At 39.2% G+C, this 18,509-nt stretch overlaps 1 protein-coding gene across 4 annotated transcripts in view; it reads right to left on the reverse strand.

Moving 5' to 3' along the window:
- MME (membrane metalloendopeptidase) overlaps positions 1–18,509 on the reverse strand; it is a 116,029-nt gene that overhangs the window by 52,424 nt on the left and 45,096 nt on the right. For all 4 annotated transcript variants that reach the window (XM_019960575.2, XM_019960587.2, XM_019960580.2 and 1 more), the window contains 3 exons: positions 17,234–17,299; positions 4,429–4,563; positions 161–262 (listed from right to left, as the gene is read on the reverse strand). In XM_019960575.2, the coding sequence (XP_019816134.1) occupies positions 161–262; positions 4,429–4,563; positions 17,234–17,299 (303 nt within the window). The remainder of the gene's footprint in view (positions 1–160; positions 263–4,428; positions 4,564–17,233; positions 17,300–18,509) is intronic.

The raw sequence follows: 18,509 nt of genomic DNA on the forward strand, positions 1-18,509 counted from the left end.
GTTTTTTTCAAGTCTTTTCCTAAAATCAAATGATTGGTATCATCTAAATTCATTTTGATGTTCAATTTATCTCAATAAATTAAAAAATCATTGAATTTTAACTTCATTTTAATATTAACTTTGAAAATGACATAATAAGTACTTAAATCTTGCTACTTACCTTCCCACTGAATTCCAGTGAAAATTTATTTTGGACCTCAGCTAATGTCATTTTGTTATAAAGAAGCATTGGATCATTTCGATCTTCAGATTTAGTTGTAGCCTATGGATTTAATGTTTTATTATTATTTTAGATCAAGAATTCTTTTGAAAAATACACCTTTATACAAGGGGGAAAGAAATATGGCATTGGTACAACATAATTATATTTGTTTTTATATTCTGTATTTGTTTCATGATTTATCTTGTCACATCAAGAAGAAAAGAGAAATTAAGAGATTTTAAGTATATTTAGTAACAATCATCAAGATTTGGTTAGTGTTAAGTCTGAGGGCTTCTTTGCTGGCTCAGTCAGTAAAGAATCGGTGAGCAGTGCAGGACATTGCCTGCAATGCAAGAGACCTGGGTTTGATCCCTGGGTCAGGAAGATTCCCCTGGAGCTACCCACTCCAGCATTCTTGGCTAGGAAATCCCATGGACACAGGAGCCTGGCAGGCTACAGTCCATGTGGTCTTCAAAAATCATTTTGTATTTTTATAACAACGAAAAACATCAGCAATATTTGCAGCCCTCCTTCCTTCCATGGCTAATGGGCAGCACAGTTGTGCCTGTGGCTATTTCATATAATGATTTTCTTGAATAAAGTAATTTCCAATTAATCCCTCAAATACTCTGCTGCTGCTACTGCTGCTAAGTCGCTTCAGTCGTGTCCGACTCTGTGCGACCCCATAGACAGCAGCCCACCAGGCTCCCCCGTCCCTGGGATTCTCCAGGCGAGAACACTGGAGTGGGTTACCATTGCCTTCTCCCACTCTGTCTGCTACCCACCACCATTCAGTGTCCTAGTTAAAATTCAGACAGGAAAACACACATACACACACCCACAATGATTTCTGCCAAGAACTGAAGGCAAGTGAGACCAAGAAAATCCCTAGTACACAGTGTAGGTAGGTGCCAAATTATCTGAGGGGAGTGCTAGCACTTACTTCTGTGACTGTCCGCTCATGTGGCCTAACGAGTTTAGTAATATCATCATCATCCAGTATTACTGTTTTCACTGACTGAAAAAAGAAAATTTCAATAACAACTCCCCAACTAGTGGTTGAAAGGAGTAGAAGCAATTTTAAGTGAAGAGAGACAAAAGGTAAAAATGGGAATTATTTCTCTAGTTAACAATGACTTGTGATTTCAGTTCACGGATTTATTTATTTACTTCAAGAAAAATGCAAAAAGGCAAAATGGTTGTCTGAGGAGGCCTTACAAAGAGCTGAGAAAAGAAGAAAGTGAAAGGCAAAGGAGAAAAGGAAAGACATACCCATTTGAATGCAGAGTTCCAAAGAATAGCAACGAGAGAGAAGAAAGCCTTTCTAAGTGAACAAAGAAAAGAAATAGAGGAAAACAATAGAATGGGAAAGACTAGAGATCTCTTCAAGAAAATCAGATATCAAGGGAACATTCATGCAAAGATGGGTATAATACAGGACAGAAACAATATGGACCTAACAGAAGCAGAAGATATTACGAGATGGCAAGAATACACAGAAGAGCTGTACCAAAAAGTCTTAATGACACAGGTAACCACAATGGTCTGGGCACCCACTTAAGTGTGAAGTCCAGTGGGCCTTAGGAAGCACTGCTATGAACAAAGCTAGTGGAGGTGATAGAATTCCAGCTGAGCTATTTCACATCCTAAAAATTATGCTATTAAAGTGCTGTGCTCAACATGCCAGCAAATTTGGAAAACTCAGCAGCAGCCACAGGACTGGAAAATGTCAGATTTCATTCCAATCCCAAAGAAGGGCAACGCCAAAGAATGTTCAAACCTCACAGTTGCTCTCATTTCACTTGCTAGCAAGGTAATGCCCAAAGTCCTTCAAGCCAGTCTTCAACAAAAGGTGAACTGAGAACTTCCAAGTACACAAGCTGGATTTAGAAAAGGTAGAGGAATCAGAGATCAAATTGTCAACATCTGATGGACCATAGAAAAAGCAAGAGAACTCCAGAAAAAGTCTACTTCTGCTTCATTGATTACACTAAAGCCTTTTACTGTACGAATCACGAAAAACTGTGGAAAATTCTTAAAGAGGTGGAAATACCAGACCACCTTGCCTGCCTCCTAGAAGCTTGTATGTAGGTCACGAAGCAACAGTTAGAACTGGATATGGAACAACAACCGGTTCAAAATTGGGAAAGGATTATGACAAGGCTGTATATTGTTATCCTGCTTATTTAACTTCTATGCTGAGTATGTCATACAAAATGCCAGGCTGGATGACTCTCAAGCTGGAATCAAGATTGCCGGGAGAAATATCAACAACCTAAGATAGCAGATGACACTACCCTAATGGCAGAAAGTAAAGAGAAACTTAAGAGCCGCTTCATGAAGGTGAAAGAGAGCGAAACAGCTGGCTTAAAACTCAACATTCAAAAAAAATGGCATCTGGTTCCATCACTTCATGGCAAATAGATGAGGAAACAATGGAAACAGTGACAGACTTTATTTTCTGGGGCTCCAAAATCACTGCAGATTGTGACTGCAGCCATGAAATTAAAAGACGCTTGCTCCCTGGAAGAAAAGCTATTGCAAGCCTAGAAAGTATATGTATTAAAAAGCAGAGACATCACTTAGCTGATAAAGGTCCGTATAGTCAAAGCTATGGTTTTTCCAGTAATCATGTATGGATGTGAGAGTTGGACCATAAAGAAGGCTGAGTGCCAAAGAATTGATACTTTCAAACTATGGTGCTGGAGAAGACTCTTGAGAGTTCCTTTGACAGCAAGGAGATCAAACCAGTCAATCCTAAAGGAATCAACCCTGAATATTCACTGGAAGAACTGATGCTAAACTGAAACTCCAATACTTTGGACACCTGATGCGAAGGGCTGACTTATTGAAAAAGACCCTCATGTTGCGAAAGACTGAGGGCAAGAGGAGAAGGGGGCGACAATGGACAACTTGTCAATGGACATGAGTTTGAGCAAACTCCAAGAGATAGTGAATGATAGAGAAGGTTGGTATGCTGTAGTCCTCTGGGTCACAAAGAGTTGGATATGACTGAGTAACTGAACAACAACAACTTAAAGATTATGTTTGTAAAATCTGCCTGCAGTGATATGCTGGACATTGTTAGAGACACATAGGTGATTCAGAGAGCACTAAGACCCCACTAAATCTCAGTGTCTGAGAGGAGAGAAAATATAGACACAAAGAATTTTGAAGTAAGATACGACTATTATAGAGCTGAGGCTGATCAAAGGAGCACACAGTCTGATAAGGTACAAGTGGTAAAAACCCAGGGTAATAAACTATGCTTCTCTAAGAATTCTGTTTCCAACACAGAACCATGTGTAACCCATCAAACTGCCACTCATCCAGCTGCAGCTCCAACCAATGTCTGGTTCTGATTCTAGACTTTTAGTTTCATGTGGCCCCAGGAAAGCTAAAATTGCCCTCAAAGATCTTTCATTTTCAAGATTCTGATGGCAAACTGCCAAGCAGATGGGGATTTAGGACTGTAGGTTGCTGGTGGCAATGTCACAGCTCTGTGGATCCTAGACTGAAACTGACTATGAGATCAGTCAATAACCTGGATGCTGTTTAGACAGAGTTCACTTGCTTGAGACTGCAGATCCTGTCAGAGGAACGTCAGAACAGAATGTGCCAACTCAGCCTCTAAGGGCTGACCCAGAACCAGAGGAATCTCAGCAACAGACCCCTTTGGCTTTGCTGATAAACTCCTCCTGTCAGATCTCCCCTGAGCTAATAAGCAGCCTGACAGTCTGAACTCAGTGAATTTCATATGGTAGTGTGGCCATGTTAAGAGGCTAATACTTCTTAGCAAAGGGATAGAGACAATTTCTGTGGTCACCTTAAATTTTAAAACTTTAAAATAAAGCAAAATTGTATACATTAAAATTAAAACAGCTTTGCTGAATAGTCATCACATGTGTCCTGAATCTCAAGGGCATCTCAACAACAGTGTGACTGCAAATAGTTAAGATCTTGACGTGCTCCAGTTATAATAGGTCATTAAACAAATCTAGTTTAATATTTGTCAAACTTAGTATGTCTCCTGGATGTCTGGAATTTGGTTTACTGAAAAACTCCAGTTTCAAAGGTCCTCTTGAAGTCAATGATCCATTACTGAGCTGTACATTTTTATCACTTAGTTGAGGAGCTGTACCTTTTACCCTTAAAATACAATAGAGAGGAGAAAGAAATAAAAAGCAGTTGACATTATTCATTGTATAAGAGAATATGTGTTTTACATTGGCAATTTCTTTTTCCAAATCCATAACTTTATTCATTTCCAAAGAAAGCTGGTTTTCATCTATGGGCAGTCCTCTTTCCTGACGAATCAATTTGGCCACAGAAATCATAAAATCCACATATGCCGTACAAGCCTGCAAGAAATAAATAACAGTACATTACTGAAGAACCTTCTAAATATTCATCATGGCACTTAAAATTAAAATTTATTTTCAATTCAATATTCATTTTTGGTAACAGATGAAGCACAAAATAGAAATTCGTTTCTGAATCTTAAAAGAAATGACCTGCACAGATTCAAACTCAGTGTGTCTTTGAATCATAACAGATTCTCAATGTACCTTTGAATTAGAACAGAACAATGAGGGATCACTCTAAAAGTACTAAGTCATTTAAAACTATGTGGTTATGGAGATTTTATAATCTTCAACTTTTAACCAAGTTATACTGCTTTAATAAGAATACACTCGCAAAACACTTGGTAAGCAGTAAACTAGTATTTTTTCCTTAAAAATACATTATTTTGCCAAATTTCCTTTTATCAGGTTTTCTCTGCTCATATAAATTTTTTTCAATTATCCATGAAGAGATGGCCACAAGCATATCATATTATCAAGACATCTTTTAATTGTCTCCTCTAGCCAAGCAATATTTTTTTTTAATGAGACTGTTTTCCCATGAGCTCCTCCAAGACAAATCTGTGGGCTTTAGTTAATTCCATAGCTGGTTCTCATTACTGTGAAATTTCTAATATGCCATTTTGACTATCAGCTTTCTTCCAAAAACTCAAAATTTTCCATTTTCTATTCACACACATTTAACTGTATGAAGATAACCTATAACCTAATTATGTTATTGACCTTTTACAGAATATATAAATCCCTTATTCAAGTTCTAACTGGCACTGAACCCAGGAAATTGAATAACACTTTCATAAATCTCAGCCCACTGCTATTTAGTTATTATCTATCAGCAGTTTAAACAACTTAAAATTTATTCAAAATTTCAAGTCCCACATCAAAATTTACTCAAAATTTCAAGTCCCAGCATCAATTTGGTAAGGGCTTCCTGGTGGCTCAGTGGTAAAGAATCCACTTGCCAATGCAGGAGACTAGGGTTCAATCCCTGGGTCAGGAAGATCCCCTAGAGGAGGAAATGGCAATCCACTCTAATATTCTTGCCTGGGAAATCCCATGGATGGAAGAGCCTGATGGGCTATAGTCCATGAGGTAGCAAAAAAAATTGGACACAACAGCAACTAGACAACTACAATTAGGAAGGCCATACCACACATTTGGGATCAATGGGTAGTTCTGAGCTTCAAATATATGTCCACACAGGATAAATATGAAGAAGAGCTGAAGAGTACTTAACCCTTTCACAGTTTCCAGGGGGTTTTATAACCCTACTGATTATCAGTGAAAGGGGCATCCTTCCTGTCACGCTGAGTGAAAAGGCACATTTAAATTCACAGTGACTCAAGAGGATCACACAAAAAATTTGTAGGGAAATGAAAATATTTTATCAAACAAGAACCTAAGCAAAATGTAAGCTGTTATTAATTTGAAATTCAAGAGGACATCTTTAAGTAACATTTAGATACTGGTATTCCATGACCATTATTAAATGCTAAGTAAACAATTTCCTGGGAGAGGGCTCTCTCTTCCAAGGATACCCTGCAATTAGGAGGCTGTCTAACTAGCATCTCTATCCTGGATCTGCTGTTCAATAAAAATTTCATCTGTTTCTGTATTAAACACTTAATCACTAAGGTAACAGGGATAAAAGGATGTTTTTATGTATAGTCCTGCCAACTCCATTCTTTTCCTATTAAAAAGTAATCAGAATTCTTGTTTCACTTTGAAGAAAATAAACATGTCTGAGTTCATACCTAATGGGACCAACGATTCCAAAGTACAAGCATGCAGTGTTTTGAATTAACTGTATTTCAAATCATATAAATTCATCTGCATTCAGCAGGGAATTACTACTTGACTGCAAAGAAATGGTAATTTGAATTTTCCAATATCAATCTCTAAGATTTTTTTGTACACTATGGGATGCTTTTTTGTTAATGAGGTGAGAAAACACTAGCAAGAGTACTCTCCTCCATTTCACTGACTCTGCAAGGGTGTTACTCCTGTGTCTTTATCCCTAAAGATGTGTTTAAAGGCTACAGAACTTGGTGAGCACAAGAACTTTGTACAATGCTTCCAACCTAATGAACTGGTAAGCTTCCCAGAAAGCTAGAAGTATATGATATCATGGACTTCTGAGATGCTTGAATATTAAATACAGTTAACACAAAATACACTCTTTCCTTTAATGAGCTCCATTACCTGGCAAAATTGTACAGTGTGACTGATTAAAACATGTTTCAGTATGTTTTTTTTTTAAATTGGAGGATAATTGCTTTACAATGTTGTATTAGTTTTTGCCATACAACATGAATCAGCCATAAGTGTGTATATATATATATATATATATATATATATGTATATATATTCCCTCTTGAGCCTTCCACCCACCACCACCCCCATCCCACCCCTCTAGGTCATCACAGAGCACCAGGCTGAGCTCCCTGTGTTATACAGCAACTTCCCACTAGCTAACTGTTTTATACATGGTAATGTATGTATTTCGATGCTACTCTCAATTTATCCCGCTCTCTCCTTCTTCCACTGTGTCCACAAGTCCATTCTCGACATCTGCATCTCTATTCCTGCCCTGCAAATAAGTTCATCAGTACCATTTTTTCTAGATTCCATATATATGCATTAATATGGTATTTGTTTTTCTCTTTGGAGATTTCCTTCAAAAACTAGGAATAAAACTGCCATATGACCCAGTAATCCCACTACTGGGCAAAGATTCTGAGAAACCGTAATTCAAAAAGACACATGTATCCCAAAGTGTTCATCACAACACTACCTACAATAGCCAGGACATGGAAGCAACCTAGATGTCTATTGATAGATAGTCGGATAAAGAAGTTGTGGCATATATGTACAATGGAATATTGCACGCTCAGTCACTCAGCTGTGTCTGACTCTTTGTGACCCCTTGGACTGTACCCTGCCAGGCTTCTCTGTCCATGGGATTTTCCAGGTAAGAATACTGGAGTGGGTTGCCATTTCCCCCTCCAGGGGATCTTCCTGACCCAGGAATCGAACCTACAACTTCTGTGTCTCCTGCAGTGGCAGGCAGATTCTTTACTACTGAGTTACTTGGGAAGCCCACAATGGAATGTTACTCAGCCGTAAAAAGGAACAAATTTGAGTCAGTTGAACTAAGATAGATGAACCTAGAGCTTGTTATACAGAGTGAAGTATGTCTTAGTATCTTGATTTTATCTTCTTTGGATTCCAAATTTATCCAGTAGCTGTCAAAACCCAGGCTTACTGCTGCTGTTAAATCCTTTTTACAAGAGAGGTTTCCCTGGTAGCCCAGTGGTTAAAAATCCACCTTGCAATGCAAGGGACACAGGTTTGATCCTTGGGTCAGGAAGATCCCATATGCCACAGAATAGCCAAGCCTGTGTGCCACAACTGAGCCTGTGCTCTAGAGCCCTCAAACCACAACTACTGAGCCCCTGCACTGCAGCTACCAAAGCCTGCAGCACCTAGAGCCTGCGCTCCACAAGAGAAGCCACCTCACTGGGAACACTGCACGCTGCAGCAAAGAGTAGCCCCCGCTCGCCACAACTAGAGAAAGTCTCATACAGCAGCAAAGACTCACCACAGTCAAAAAAGAAAAAGTGAATAAATCCTTAAAGTCTTTTCTACAAGATATGATTCTACTTTAACATATTAATTTTCTTCCTTGAAATACTACTAGATATGTAAAATGCCGAATAAGAGCAATTATAATTTGGGGAGAAAGTAATCAACACATATTTCAACCTTAAACAGTATATTAGCCAGAATATTTTTTAAATCAAAAATTTAATTTTTATTTTCTGTCACTAATAGAGCAACTAGATATTAGGACAAGGGTGAGAGGCAGCTATCTTCTTTGACAGTCGTAAGGTAGCCTAGTTAAAGCTTTGATACAGTGAATCCTTTACATGACAAAAAAAAAAAAAACAAAACAGAGAAAACAAAAAACCTAAATATCTATGTAGTCTTTCCTTTAAAAAATAAAACATTATAAATCCCAATGCTTGTAATAGCAGGTTCGAAGATGATAATTGGTTTTAAATGGTTGGGTAAAATCCACAATCGCAGTTTTGTGAGCTTTTAAGTTATACACTATTGGTGAGATATTTACCAATACCTAACACCAGGAACTGTTACTCTAACTCTTTAATCTGCAGGACCAGGCAATAATATTTTTATGTTGGCTCTGTTCAGAAATTAGATTCCTTCTGCTTAGAAAAAAAGCTGCCATTTGTTGGAGTTGCCAAAGAGCAAGAGAGCAATGCCATTCAACTATTGTCCTTCACACTTAATATCTTTGTTAATAAGTAACAGCAAGTCCCAGGGAGTAACAGAGAGCACTCTGGAAATACTGCCTGATATTTGTGCACCTTGGTATGCCAACAACCATGGACCAGAAGTTTCATTTCCCGGACACCTCAGTCTTAGCAATTTTCTGCCCTTCCCTTTCCCAGATATTATGTGGAGCATTAAACAACTGAAAAGTCACAGAACTGTCTTATTCCTAGCCGCTGACGCCAGGGGTGTTATTTAATAGTGTTACACAGGATGTTTCGTGAGGGAACACACAGGGCCCCCACCAGGAGAGATATGTTTCCTCTCAGAAGACTATGAATTTTTTTCCACTTGACGAAGCATGTCAGGGATCATGCAGCTGCCAGAACACAGAGACTTGCTCCCCAAAGATGGATACGAACATACAGAATCACACAGCGGATCCTGGAGACAGGAAGTGAGAAAGTCCCCAGAAGCTAACAGGGCTCAGAAACAGGAGAAACATAGGCACAAGAGAATCTACTGTGGACGAACATGGGGATGGTCAGAGGCTTTTGTCAGGTTACTAATGAGAGCACCTGCAGATTCACATGAGAATTTATTGTGTAACTTCTAAGGTTTGTTGCTTATGTTTGGGAAGGTGCATGTACTTCTTTTTACAAACTGAGTTCAGATGATCTAAAAAAATTTCCCTTGACATACCCACTAAGTCCCAAGTTCAAAAGCTCCTTTATGTTTTGTTAAATACAGATACTTGGGGGAAACCTCCTGACTATTAGTCACCTGATGCCCAGAAAGAACAAAACGAGGTCAGCAGTTTCCCTTGCAGGATCTGTTTTATCAAGTCAACCAAGCAGCAGTCAGAGCAATCCTTGTAAAAACCAAATCAAATCACATCTAAATTATCCACTGACCTGGAGCGCCAGTCATTCACCTTTTATAACACTGCCTCCATTCACCTCTTTCCTTAAATTATTTTTTATTGTCTATCTCCTCTGATTAGAACATGAGCATTCTATGTGAATTAAAGACCATTTCTCTCTTGTTTCCTTGATATCCTTCCTGTCCAGAGGAGTATCTGTCACATAGTAGAAGCTCAATAAAAATAGTTAATTGTAAGTATACTGAGTAAATATCCCTCACTTACTGTGTCATCAGCCTTCTAATCATAGTCCAAGTTCAGAGCAGTTTCTTTGAGGTTGCATTTTGGGTAAGCAGGCAAACAAAATCCTCTCTTGGTTTACCCTAAGTTCTAAAACCTGTTCATCTAAAGGACTGAAAATCTCAGTTTGTGCTATTTCCAGAGTAGGTACAGCTTAGAGAATTTCCCTGGATTGTGGTTGATTTCTCTTATTCAGTACACAAGCCTTGGATCATCTCTTTTTGGCTTCTAACCATCTCAGCCATATTCTAAGTCCTCTGTCTTCATCCCTAAAGTGTTTTCTTTTTACCTTTTTTTTTTTAATGAACATCATTTTTTTTAACTGCTCTAAATTTCTTCATAACTCTCATCTCCTCTTCCTACCCTGCCATGCCTCATAGCAATATACTATATAGCTTCTAATCTCGAACCCCTTTGCTACCTCCTCAGGCTTTCATGGGAGAAGGCAATGGCACCCCACTCCAGTACTCTTGCCTGGAAAATCCCATGGATGGAGGAGCCTGGTAGGCTGCAGTCCATGGGGTCGCTGAGGGTCGGACATGACTGAGTGGCTTCACTTTCACTTTTCACTTTCATGCATTGGAGAAGGCAATGGCAACTCACTCCAGTGTTCTTGCCTGGAGAATCCCAGGGACGGGGGAGCCTGGTGGGCTGCCGTCTATGGGGTCGCACAGAGTCGGACACGACTGAAGTGACATAGCAGCAGGCTTTCATTAACTAGATGAGAGATTTTCTCACTTTTATTTTAGCCCTGAAATGCTATATTCAGATGAATGTTTTGTTAATGTATAAACAAGTAAAATGAATCTTTAAGAATGTATACTTGAAGGTGTGGCTACACAGAGCATTGTCATTGGCACACGCCAAGTGGTCCGAACATTCAGAAGCCACTCCTGTGGCTTATTCTACCTTCTCAGACAAACAGAACATAAACATAGCTACAATCCAATTATGCTCCAATATGCTGGTTACCTAACCTGTAGATTTCCTTATGAAGGAGGACAAGATAACAATTAGCCTTGAACCACTAAGGAGGTAGAGAAAGAGAAGATTTGAAACCAATTCCATTCTCCCGAATAGAGTTTAAAAACTCTTCTGAAGGTGTGATTGTTCAAGAAAATTAAGGTTGCTATTCCTTTCAGTGAATCAATATGCAAGCACTTTCCCACACTAAGTAGTTGGTTGGTTCCATTTGAAAATTCTGTGAATGGGATGATTATTTTTTATGGGCAATGGGTATCTCTCACATTGTTTTGCTAGCATAGAAAAATGTATGCTCTTGTACAGGATGGAGTTGTCTCAAATCTCATTACTTCTGTCCTCTGAGGTAGCAGTGTGTCATTAAGCGATCTCTTCAGATAATCAGAATACCTCCAAAATAAAGTTCTATCTCTCCAGCCAGAGACTTCCAGCATGAGTGGCTCCTTAATGAACCCATTTTGAGAGCACAATTAAATCCCAATTTTTTAAATAAATGTATGTATTTGTTCGGTGTCTATACAGATGTCTATGTGGCCTTTCGCCTAATACTTGGCTGGAGGGACACTGTGTTATCAGTTTTACACTATAAACTCCTGGAAAAAGACAGAGTTTGTCTAGTTGGGCACCTTATGTCATCCACATGAGCCAGCTTAGTTCACTATTTTCAATGAGAGCTGCTCTCCAGGTCTTTTTTTAGAAATTGCACCATCTAGAAGTAAAACTAGTTGGGAATCGGAAGACAGGATCATGACAAGGGGAGCTACCCAGTAGCTATTTCTCGACAACTGCTCACAACAGAACCCTCTGTTCTCTTTCTTCTTGGTGGACAAGGGGTCTAGTTTCCTGAGCCATTGAGATGGGTTGACAGTCAATCAAGGGGTCTACTTTCCTGAGCCACTGAGATGGGTTGACGGTACCAACTAGCTGTTCAGAGAGCCTGGTTCCCTGGACATAGTGCTTGGTCAAAAGAAAGGCAGGTGGCTCAATCAGGATCAGAGCCCTTTCCTCAGAAATCGATAGACAATAACAGAGATGGGATTTCTTTTCTCTAGATTGCAAAGCTGCCAAGGATCATCATTTAGCTCTTAAAGTCTGTGCATAAGTAAATATACTATGAAAATATATGATACTATGTAAAAAATACAAGAATATATTTCTTTGAGTTGCTACTGCCTTTAAGGCCTATTCCCTCTTTAGGAAGGAAAGCACAGAAAACAAAAAGGAACTGAGGTATTTAGGTTCAGAACATTAACGAGAGGAATACAATATGCATTTCTCAAAATATAACATTCAAAACTACTGAATAAAAGCACACGTTTGAAAAGCAGCGTGTTTTTTGTTTTTTTTTAACAAGAGAAAAATAGGTTTTGTTTTAAGGAAGGAGGTTAGATATAGTTCTTTTTAAAAAATGCATTACCTATTTTCATCACTTAGTGGTATAATGACACATTTTACTATTTTGAATGCCAAACAAATATTTGAACACAAAAATTCCATTCCTAGGATATCAGAAGCCCCCAAATACCTCAGTGTGGTGGAATGGACTTCCTTGTAATCACAGGGGCTGTTTTCATTGCTCATAAGAAGTCTGGTTGTAGAATTGTAAGATGATTCCCTAGAAACAGGGATCAAAAAAGACCTGGGGGAAATGGCCTTAGGTAATGATTTGATCAAGGAAATCTACAATTAGGGTCCCTTTGATCAGAAAGGGATGCTTCCTCTTCCCCAGCCCCTGAGACAGATCTGCAAACCAGATGCCATATCATAGTGTGAAAATCACTGGCTACAGTGACAGACAAAGAAGCCAGTCTTCTCTAGTCAAAGATAAAGTACCTTTCCTGTCTTCCCTGACATCTTCCCTCTCAACCATTCATCCATAGATTCCGCTGCTGCTGCTGCTGCTGCTGCTAAGTTGCTTCAGTCGTGTCCGACTCTGTGCGACCCCATAGACAGCAGCCCACCAGGCTCCCCTGTCCCTGGGATTCTCCAGGCAAGAACACTGAAGTGGGTTGCCATTTCCTTCTCCAATGCATGAAAGTGAAAAGTGAAAGGGAAGTCGCTCAGTCGTCTCTGACTCTTAGCGACCCCATGGACTGCAGCCTACCAGGCTCCTCCATCCACGGGATTTTCCAGGCAAGAGTACTGGAGTGGGTTGCCATTGCCTTCTCCAAACCATGAATGATAAAATCCTAAAAAAAAAAGTACTTGAAGGGACTGAATTCTTTCAGAGACTGCAGAGTAGTGGAAAAACTAGAATGAACTTTAATTTGATATCTGGCTGGGGATGCAGATGAAACTAAGTGAGGGATTACAGGTAGTAATGAATGGGAAAGAGTAGCAATTATCATGAGGGAAATAGGTAGAAAATTGGAATTTTCTCCATAGTTATATACTCTTCCCCCTCCCCCTAACAGTCCAAAAAAATGGATTTTAAGATGGGAAGAGTACAGAAATGTTCTAGCAATTACCCATTTTCAGGATGACAGAATTTCATCTCATTAAAAAAAAAAAAAGAATTCCATATTATATGCAGACTCCTTGCAACTGGAAGCACATTGCTTGGAGCTTGGAGCACTAAGCTGAGGCATATTCTGAGGTCGGAGGTTAGGGGGAAAGAGTGCAGTGACCATATAGCCATAGTTATGGAAGCGGGGTAAGGCACCCAGCATGCTGTGTGTTTGCTTCTCTTATCCAGATCATGGGAAGGCACCTAATTTGAGCTAATAATAACTTCCTAGCTGAAAGTGCTACTGCTACTGAGTTTTCTAAATCATTTGTTCCCATAAAGAACTCTACTACTAGAAATACTACTCTTAGGAAGTTGGAATGATGTAACGGAAGGAACAGAAGATAGGGACTAAAGTTCTATCTCTGGTTCTACTATTGTTTGAGCGTTCTGACAAAGACTGACAATCTTTAGGCCTTGGATTTCTCACTTATAAACTCTAATCACATTACTAATTCCAGATTTAATCTCCACTCCATTGTTTGACTACAAATATTTTGACTATAAGTATTTTCCCGACCAGTGGATGCAATGGGTAGTACAGACTGCCAAATGTAAGTATCTGTGGTCTGAGCTCCTCTTCTTTTCAGTAATAGAACCTTGTTCCCATTAACCAAATTTTAATAAGGCATACACATGGCCACTTGTTTAACACTACATTTCTCAGCCTCACTGATACTTAGCTGTGTCCACATGACAATATTCTAAGCAATGAAATGTATACAACTCCTGCATCACGTACATGACAAGAAATTGCTTGTCTATCACTACCTCTTTTCTTTTTCCTATGAACTGAAATGTGAACAGGGCACTGGTCAACCAACTTTGACCAAACAGACTACAAATAAAACACTTGAGGAGGTCAATATTAGAGGTCAAAGAAAACAGTGCTCCTGGCCATTCCCATGAAGAGAGCTTCCTACCTCTCTGGAGACAGAAATGAACTTCTCTCCTGCTTTTTCAGTCTCTTTTTTACCACAGTTTAGTAAGATCCCAACTAATTTACAAACTCAAATGTCTAGAGGAACCACAAAGTCAATAAAAATCAATGAATTATCTCGATGAGGACTGCCCAAGTCTGGAGAACAAAGGCCCTACCTGAAGCAAGAACCATAAAAAAACTCTGTCCCATAACTACATGGGGATGTAGGCCTAGGGTTTCCAATTCTGCTAATTTATCAGGAGATCTGGATTCTCAAGTAAAATCTTCAATTTTTAGAAAATCTTGGCAACTAATATAAAATTTTAAAAAAATTAGCCACAGGTTAAACAAAATGTCTATGACTCAAACCTATGACCTAGATTATGACATTCTATTAATTATGAGACAATATTGAATACAAAATGCACATATATACCATCCTCTTAACAACAGGATCCTTTCCAAAAGAAAAAAATGCAAAAAGGAAACTTTATCACATTACGTGTATACACTGACTGCCAGGTATACCTTGATATCAGGAATTTAAAATACAAAAAATATGTATCCTTTTTGTTGCTGTTTAGTTGCTAAGTCACGTCTGACTCTTTTGAGTCCCCATGGACTGGAGCCGGCCAGGCTCCTCTGTCCACCGGATTTCCCAGGCAAGAATACTGGAGTGGGCAGCCATTTCCTTCTCCAGGGGATCATCCTGGACCAGGGACTGAACCAACATCTCCTGGATTGGCAGGCAAATTTTTTGCCACTGAGTCACCAGGGAAGTCCTCACACATCTTTATAAGGTTGGATAAATATAGTATGTTTTTAGGACAAAATCCTAAATTTGAAAAACATTCCAGTTAATAACAATGAAAAGGTAGTGTAATGAGCCAAAATTCTTCAATCACCCTCAACTCTGCAATAGGAAGCAGCTAGATAGCTTGTGAAGCCAACAACTGCAACCCACATGATACCTGCATTGTCAAGAACTCAAATATCCCACACCCATTTGATTGCCTATGACATTAATTGTGGACTTTCATATTTATCTTTTTCTTCATTTCAATGCTGTGTAGCCACTCATAAAGATACTTTATACTGAATTTATTTCATGGCTTTTGAACTTAATAATGAGGCAAAATGCACACTCAGTATGAACATATAGAGTTAATCATTTTAATTAAGAAGTAATTTCAGCCACAACACCTCTGACCCATTAGAATAAAAGGTAACTAAACTTACTTCTGAGCCTCAAATTAGGAAAGAAAACATTTATGGAACCAAAACCTTCCCCAAATACTTAATACATTACTCTGCTAAGTTCATCTTCTGTGGTTCCCTTATATCAACAAGCAAGTGCACACCAACACCAGCTTGAGCAAGGCAAGGCTGTGAGACAATAAGAAGCAGTGTTGTGGAGTGTGATGAACATCGTCAGAAGGTGGCCACAAAGGTTTGTCTAACCCAATGCCCCTATGTGGGCAGCCCTCTGAAAGTCAAATAGGAAGGCTCTAGAAGAATGGTGCTGAGCACAATGTCTGTACTTACTGGACCATTCCCCAGTCTTCACTGGCACTGACCTAGACTATGATTTATCTGTTCATTTTTTAAATCATTCGAATTTATAAAGAAAATAAGACATTTAAAATTGGCTTTTCAGGGAGAATGGATATACCATGATATGGTTGTTGATAACAACCTCAGATATGCAGATGACACCACTTTAATGGCAGAAAGTAAAGAACTAAAGAGCCTCTTAATGATGGTGAAAGAGGAGAGTAAAAAAACTGGCTTAAAAATTAACATTCAAAAACCGAAGATCATAGCATCTGGTCCCATCACTTCATGGCAAACAGATGGGAAAAAAGTGGAAACAACAGATTTTATTTTCTTGGGCTCCAAAATCACTGTGACTGCAGCCATGAAATTAAAAGACGCTTGCTCTTTGGAAGAAAAGCTACGAGAAACCTAGACAGAGTATTAAAAAGCAGAGACATTATTTTGCCAACAAAGGTTCGCTTAGTCAAAGTTGTGGTTTTTCTAGTAGTCATATATGGATGTGAGAGTTGGACCATAAAGAAAGCTAAGCACCAAAGAATTTATGTTTTTGAACTGTGGTACTAGAGAAGACTCTTAGGAGTCCCTTGGACAGCAAGATCAAATCAGTCAATCCTAAGGGAAATCAACCCTGAATATTCCTTGGAAGGACTGATGCTGAAGCTGAAGCTCCAATACTCTGGCTACCTGATGTGAAGAGCTGACTCATTAGAAAAGACCCTGATGCTGGAAAAGATTGAGGACAGGAGAAGAGTGCGAGAGAGGATGAGATAGTTGGAAGGCATCATCGACTCAATGGACATGAGTTTAGGCAAATTGTGGGAGATAGTGAGGGACAGGGAAGCCTGGTGTGTTGCAGTTCATGGGGTCACAAAGGGAAAGACAGAGCTTAGTGACTGAACAACATACGTATGCTGAGCCCCTTCATTGTTCATCCGAAACTATCACAACATTGTTAATGGGCTATACTCCAATATAAAATTAAAAGTAAAAATAAATAAGTAAATAAAATTGGCTTTTAAAAATGGGCCACATGACTTAAATACTAAGAATCAAGACACAAACAAGGAATTTCAAGTTTCTTTGTTTCTTAAAAGATCTTCATTTGTTCTGTTGAGAATACTCAGTCAGTTAAAGGAAGCTCGCTATTATGTATGATTTTCAGTATCTGCCTGAGTGAAGAAGACAGAGGGTTAAGTTTAAATTCTGTAGTTTAGTTTTGTTGGTTTTTTGTTTTTGTTTTTACCTCTTTATATGCTGCAGTGCATTCATAGTAGTCTCTGGAAGGCAGGCCAAGTTGAGGTTGGTCAATCTATAAAAAATGTACAAAGAAGAAAATATTCAGTTGACAAATTATAAGCATGCCTACCTATGTGTAAACAAGATCTTAGTGTTCTTGCTCTATATAACAAGCTAACACTGAATGAATATACAATTAAGAAATGGTTTCCATAATACTTCTCAGTGTTAAACTGATGGGTAGGTGAGACAATCTGGAAGATCATATTACAGATATTTGAGAGAAACCAATGAAATCTTAAACCCACAAAAACCATATGGGGAAGGAGTTTACTGTATAACAATGGGAGAGATAAACAAACACACATTAGAATCTAGGGCTGGGGAGTTTTATACTTTTATAGGACATTTCAGGTCCCTGAGTTTCTAATATACTCCCTTGCTGGATGTTTTCTTCTGCCCCTACCCTTAATTGTAATGGAAAAAAAAAAAAGGTGGAAAACCTCTATGGTGACTCAAGAAATTCTAAGCTAGTAGAAATCTTGCCAGAGATTTTTTTGAGACTCTCTACCCTAAGAGGGGGCTTCCTTGGTAGCTCAGTTGGTAAAGAATCTGCCTGCAATGCAGGAGATCAGGGTTCAATCCCTGGGTTGGGAAGATTCCATGGAGAAGGGAATGTGTTAGTATTCTTGCCTGGAGAATCCATACAGAAGAGGAGCCTGGTGGGCTATAATCAATGAGGTGACAAAGAGTCGGATATGACTGAGCAAGTAACATACACACACAACACCCTATGAGGACAGAGAAGACTCCTCTTCAGAGCTGCCCTGTTCAGGAGGTCAGCAGACCCAGCTGCCAGCTGAGCATATGAAAGAGGTAACCTATCTCTGCTCCAGCACGTCCACTCCACCCTGGATACCTCATGAAAGCTCCTAGACATCCTCGCAGCTTTGTGAGATTCCCTCCTACATGCTGCACGGTAAGTGAGTAACTAGAGCATTTATGGGTGGAAGTGAGAATCCTAGCAGTGTAAAGACACAGGCCAATATAAAAGAAATAGAACCTAGAAGACTGGCGGGGAAAGAGCCAGAAGACATCCCCACAGGAGGGGCCCTGTTCCTTCTCTAACCTTCTGAGCCTCCTTAGCAACCCTCATATGGTGATCAAGCAGGATGCTGGCATTCCACAGCCAAAGGAGAGACTCTAGGAAGACAGAAAGGGTCCACTGCAGACAAGAGTCAGGTTCAATTGTTTTCATGGTTTTAATAAAAATGACCATAAGG

This window comes from Bos indicus, chromosome 1 (assembly GCF_029378745.1).
Source record: "Bos indicus isolate NIAB-ARS_2022 breed Sahiwal x Tharparkar chromosome 1, NIAB-ARS_B.indTharparkar_mat_pri_1.0, whole genome shotgun sequence".
Lineage (NCBI taxonomy): Eukaryota > Metazoa > Chordata > Mammalia > Artiodactyla > Bovidae > Bos > Bos indicus.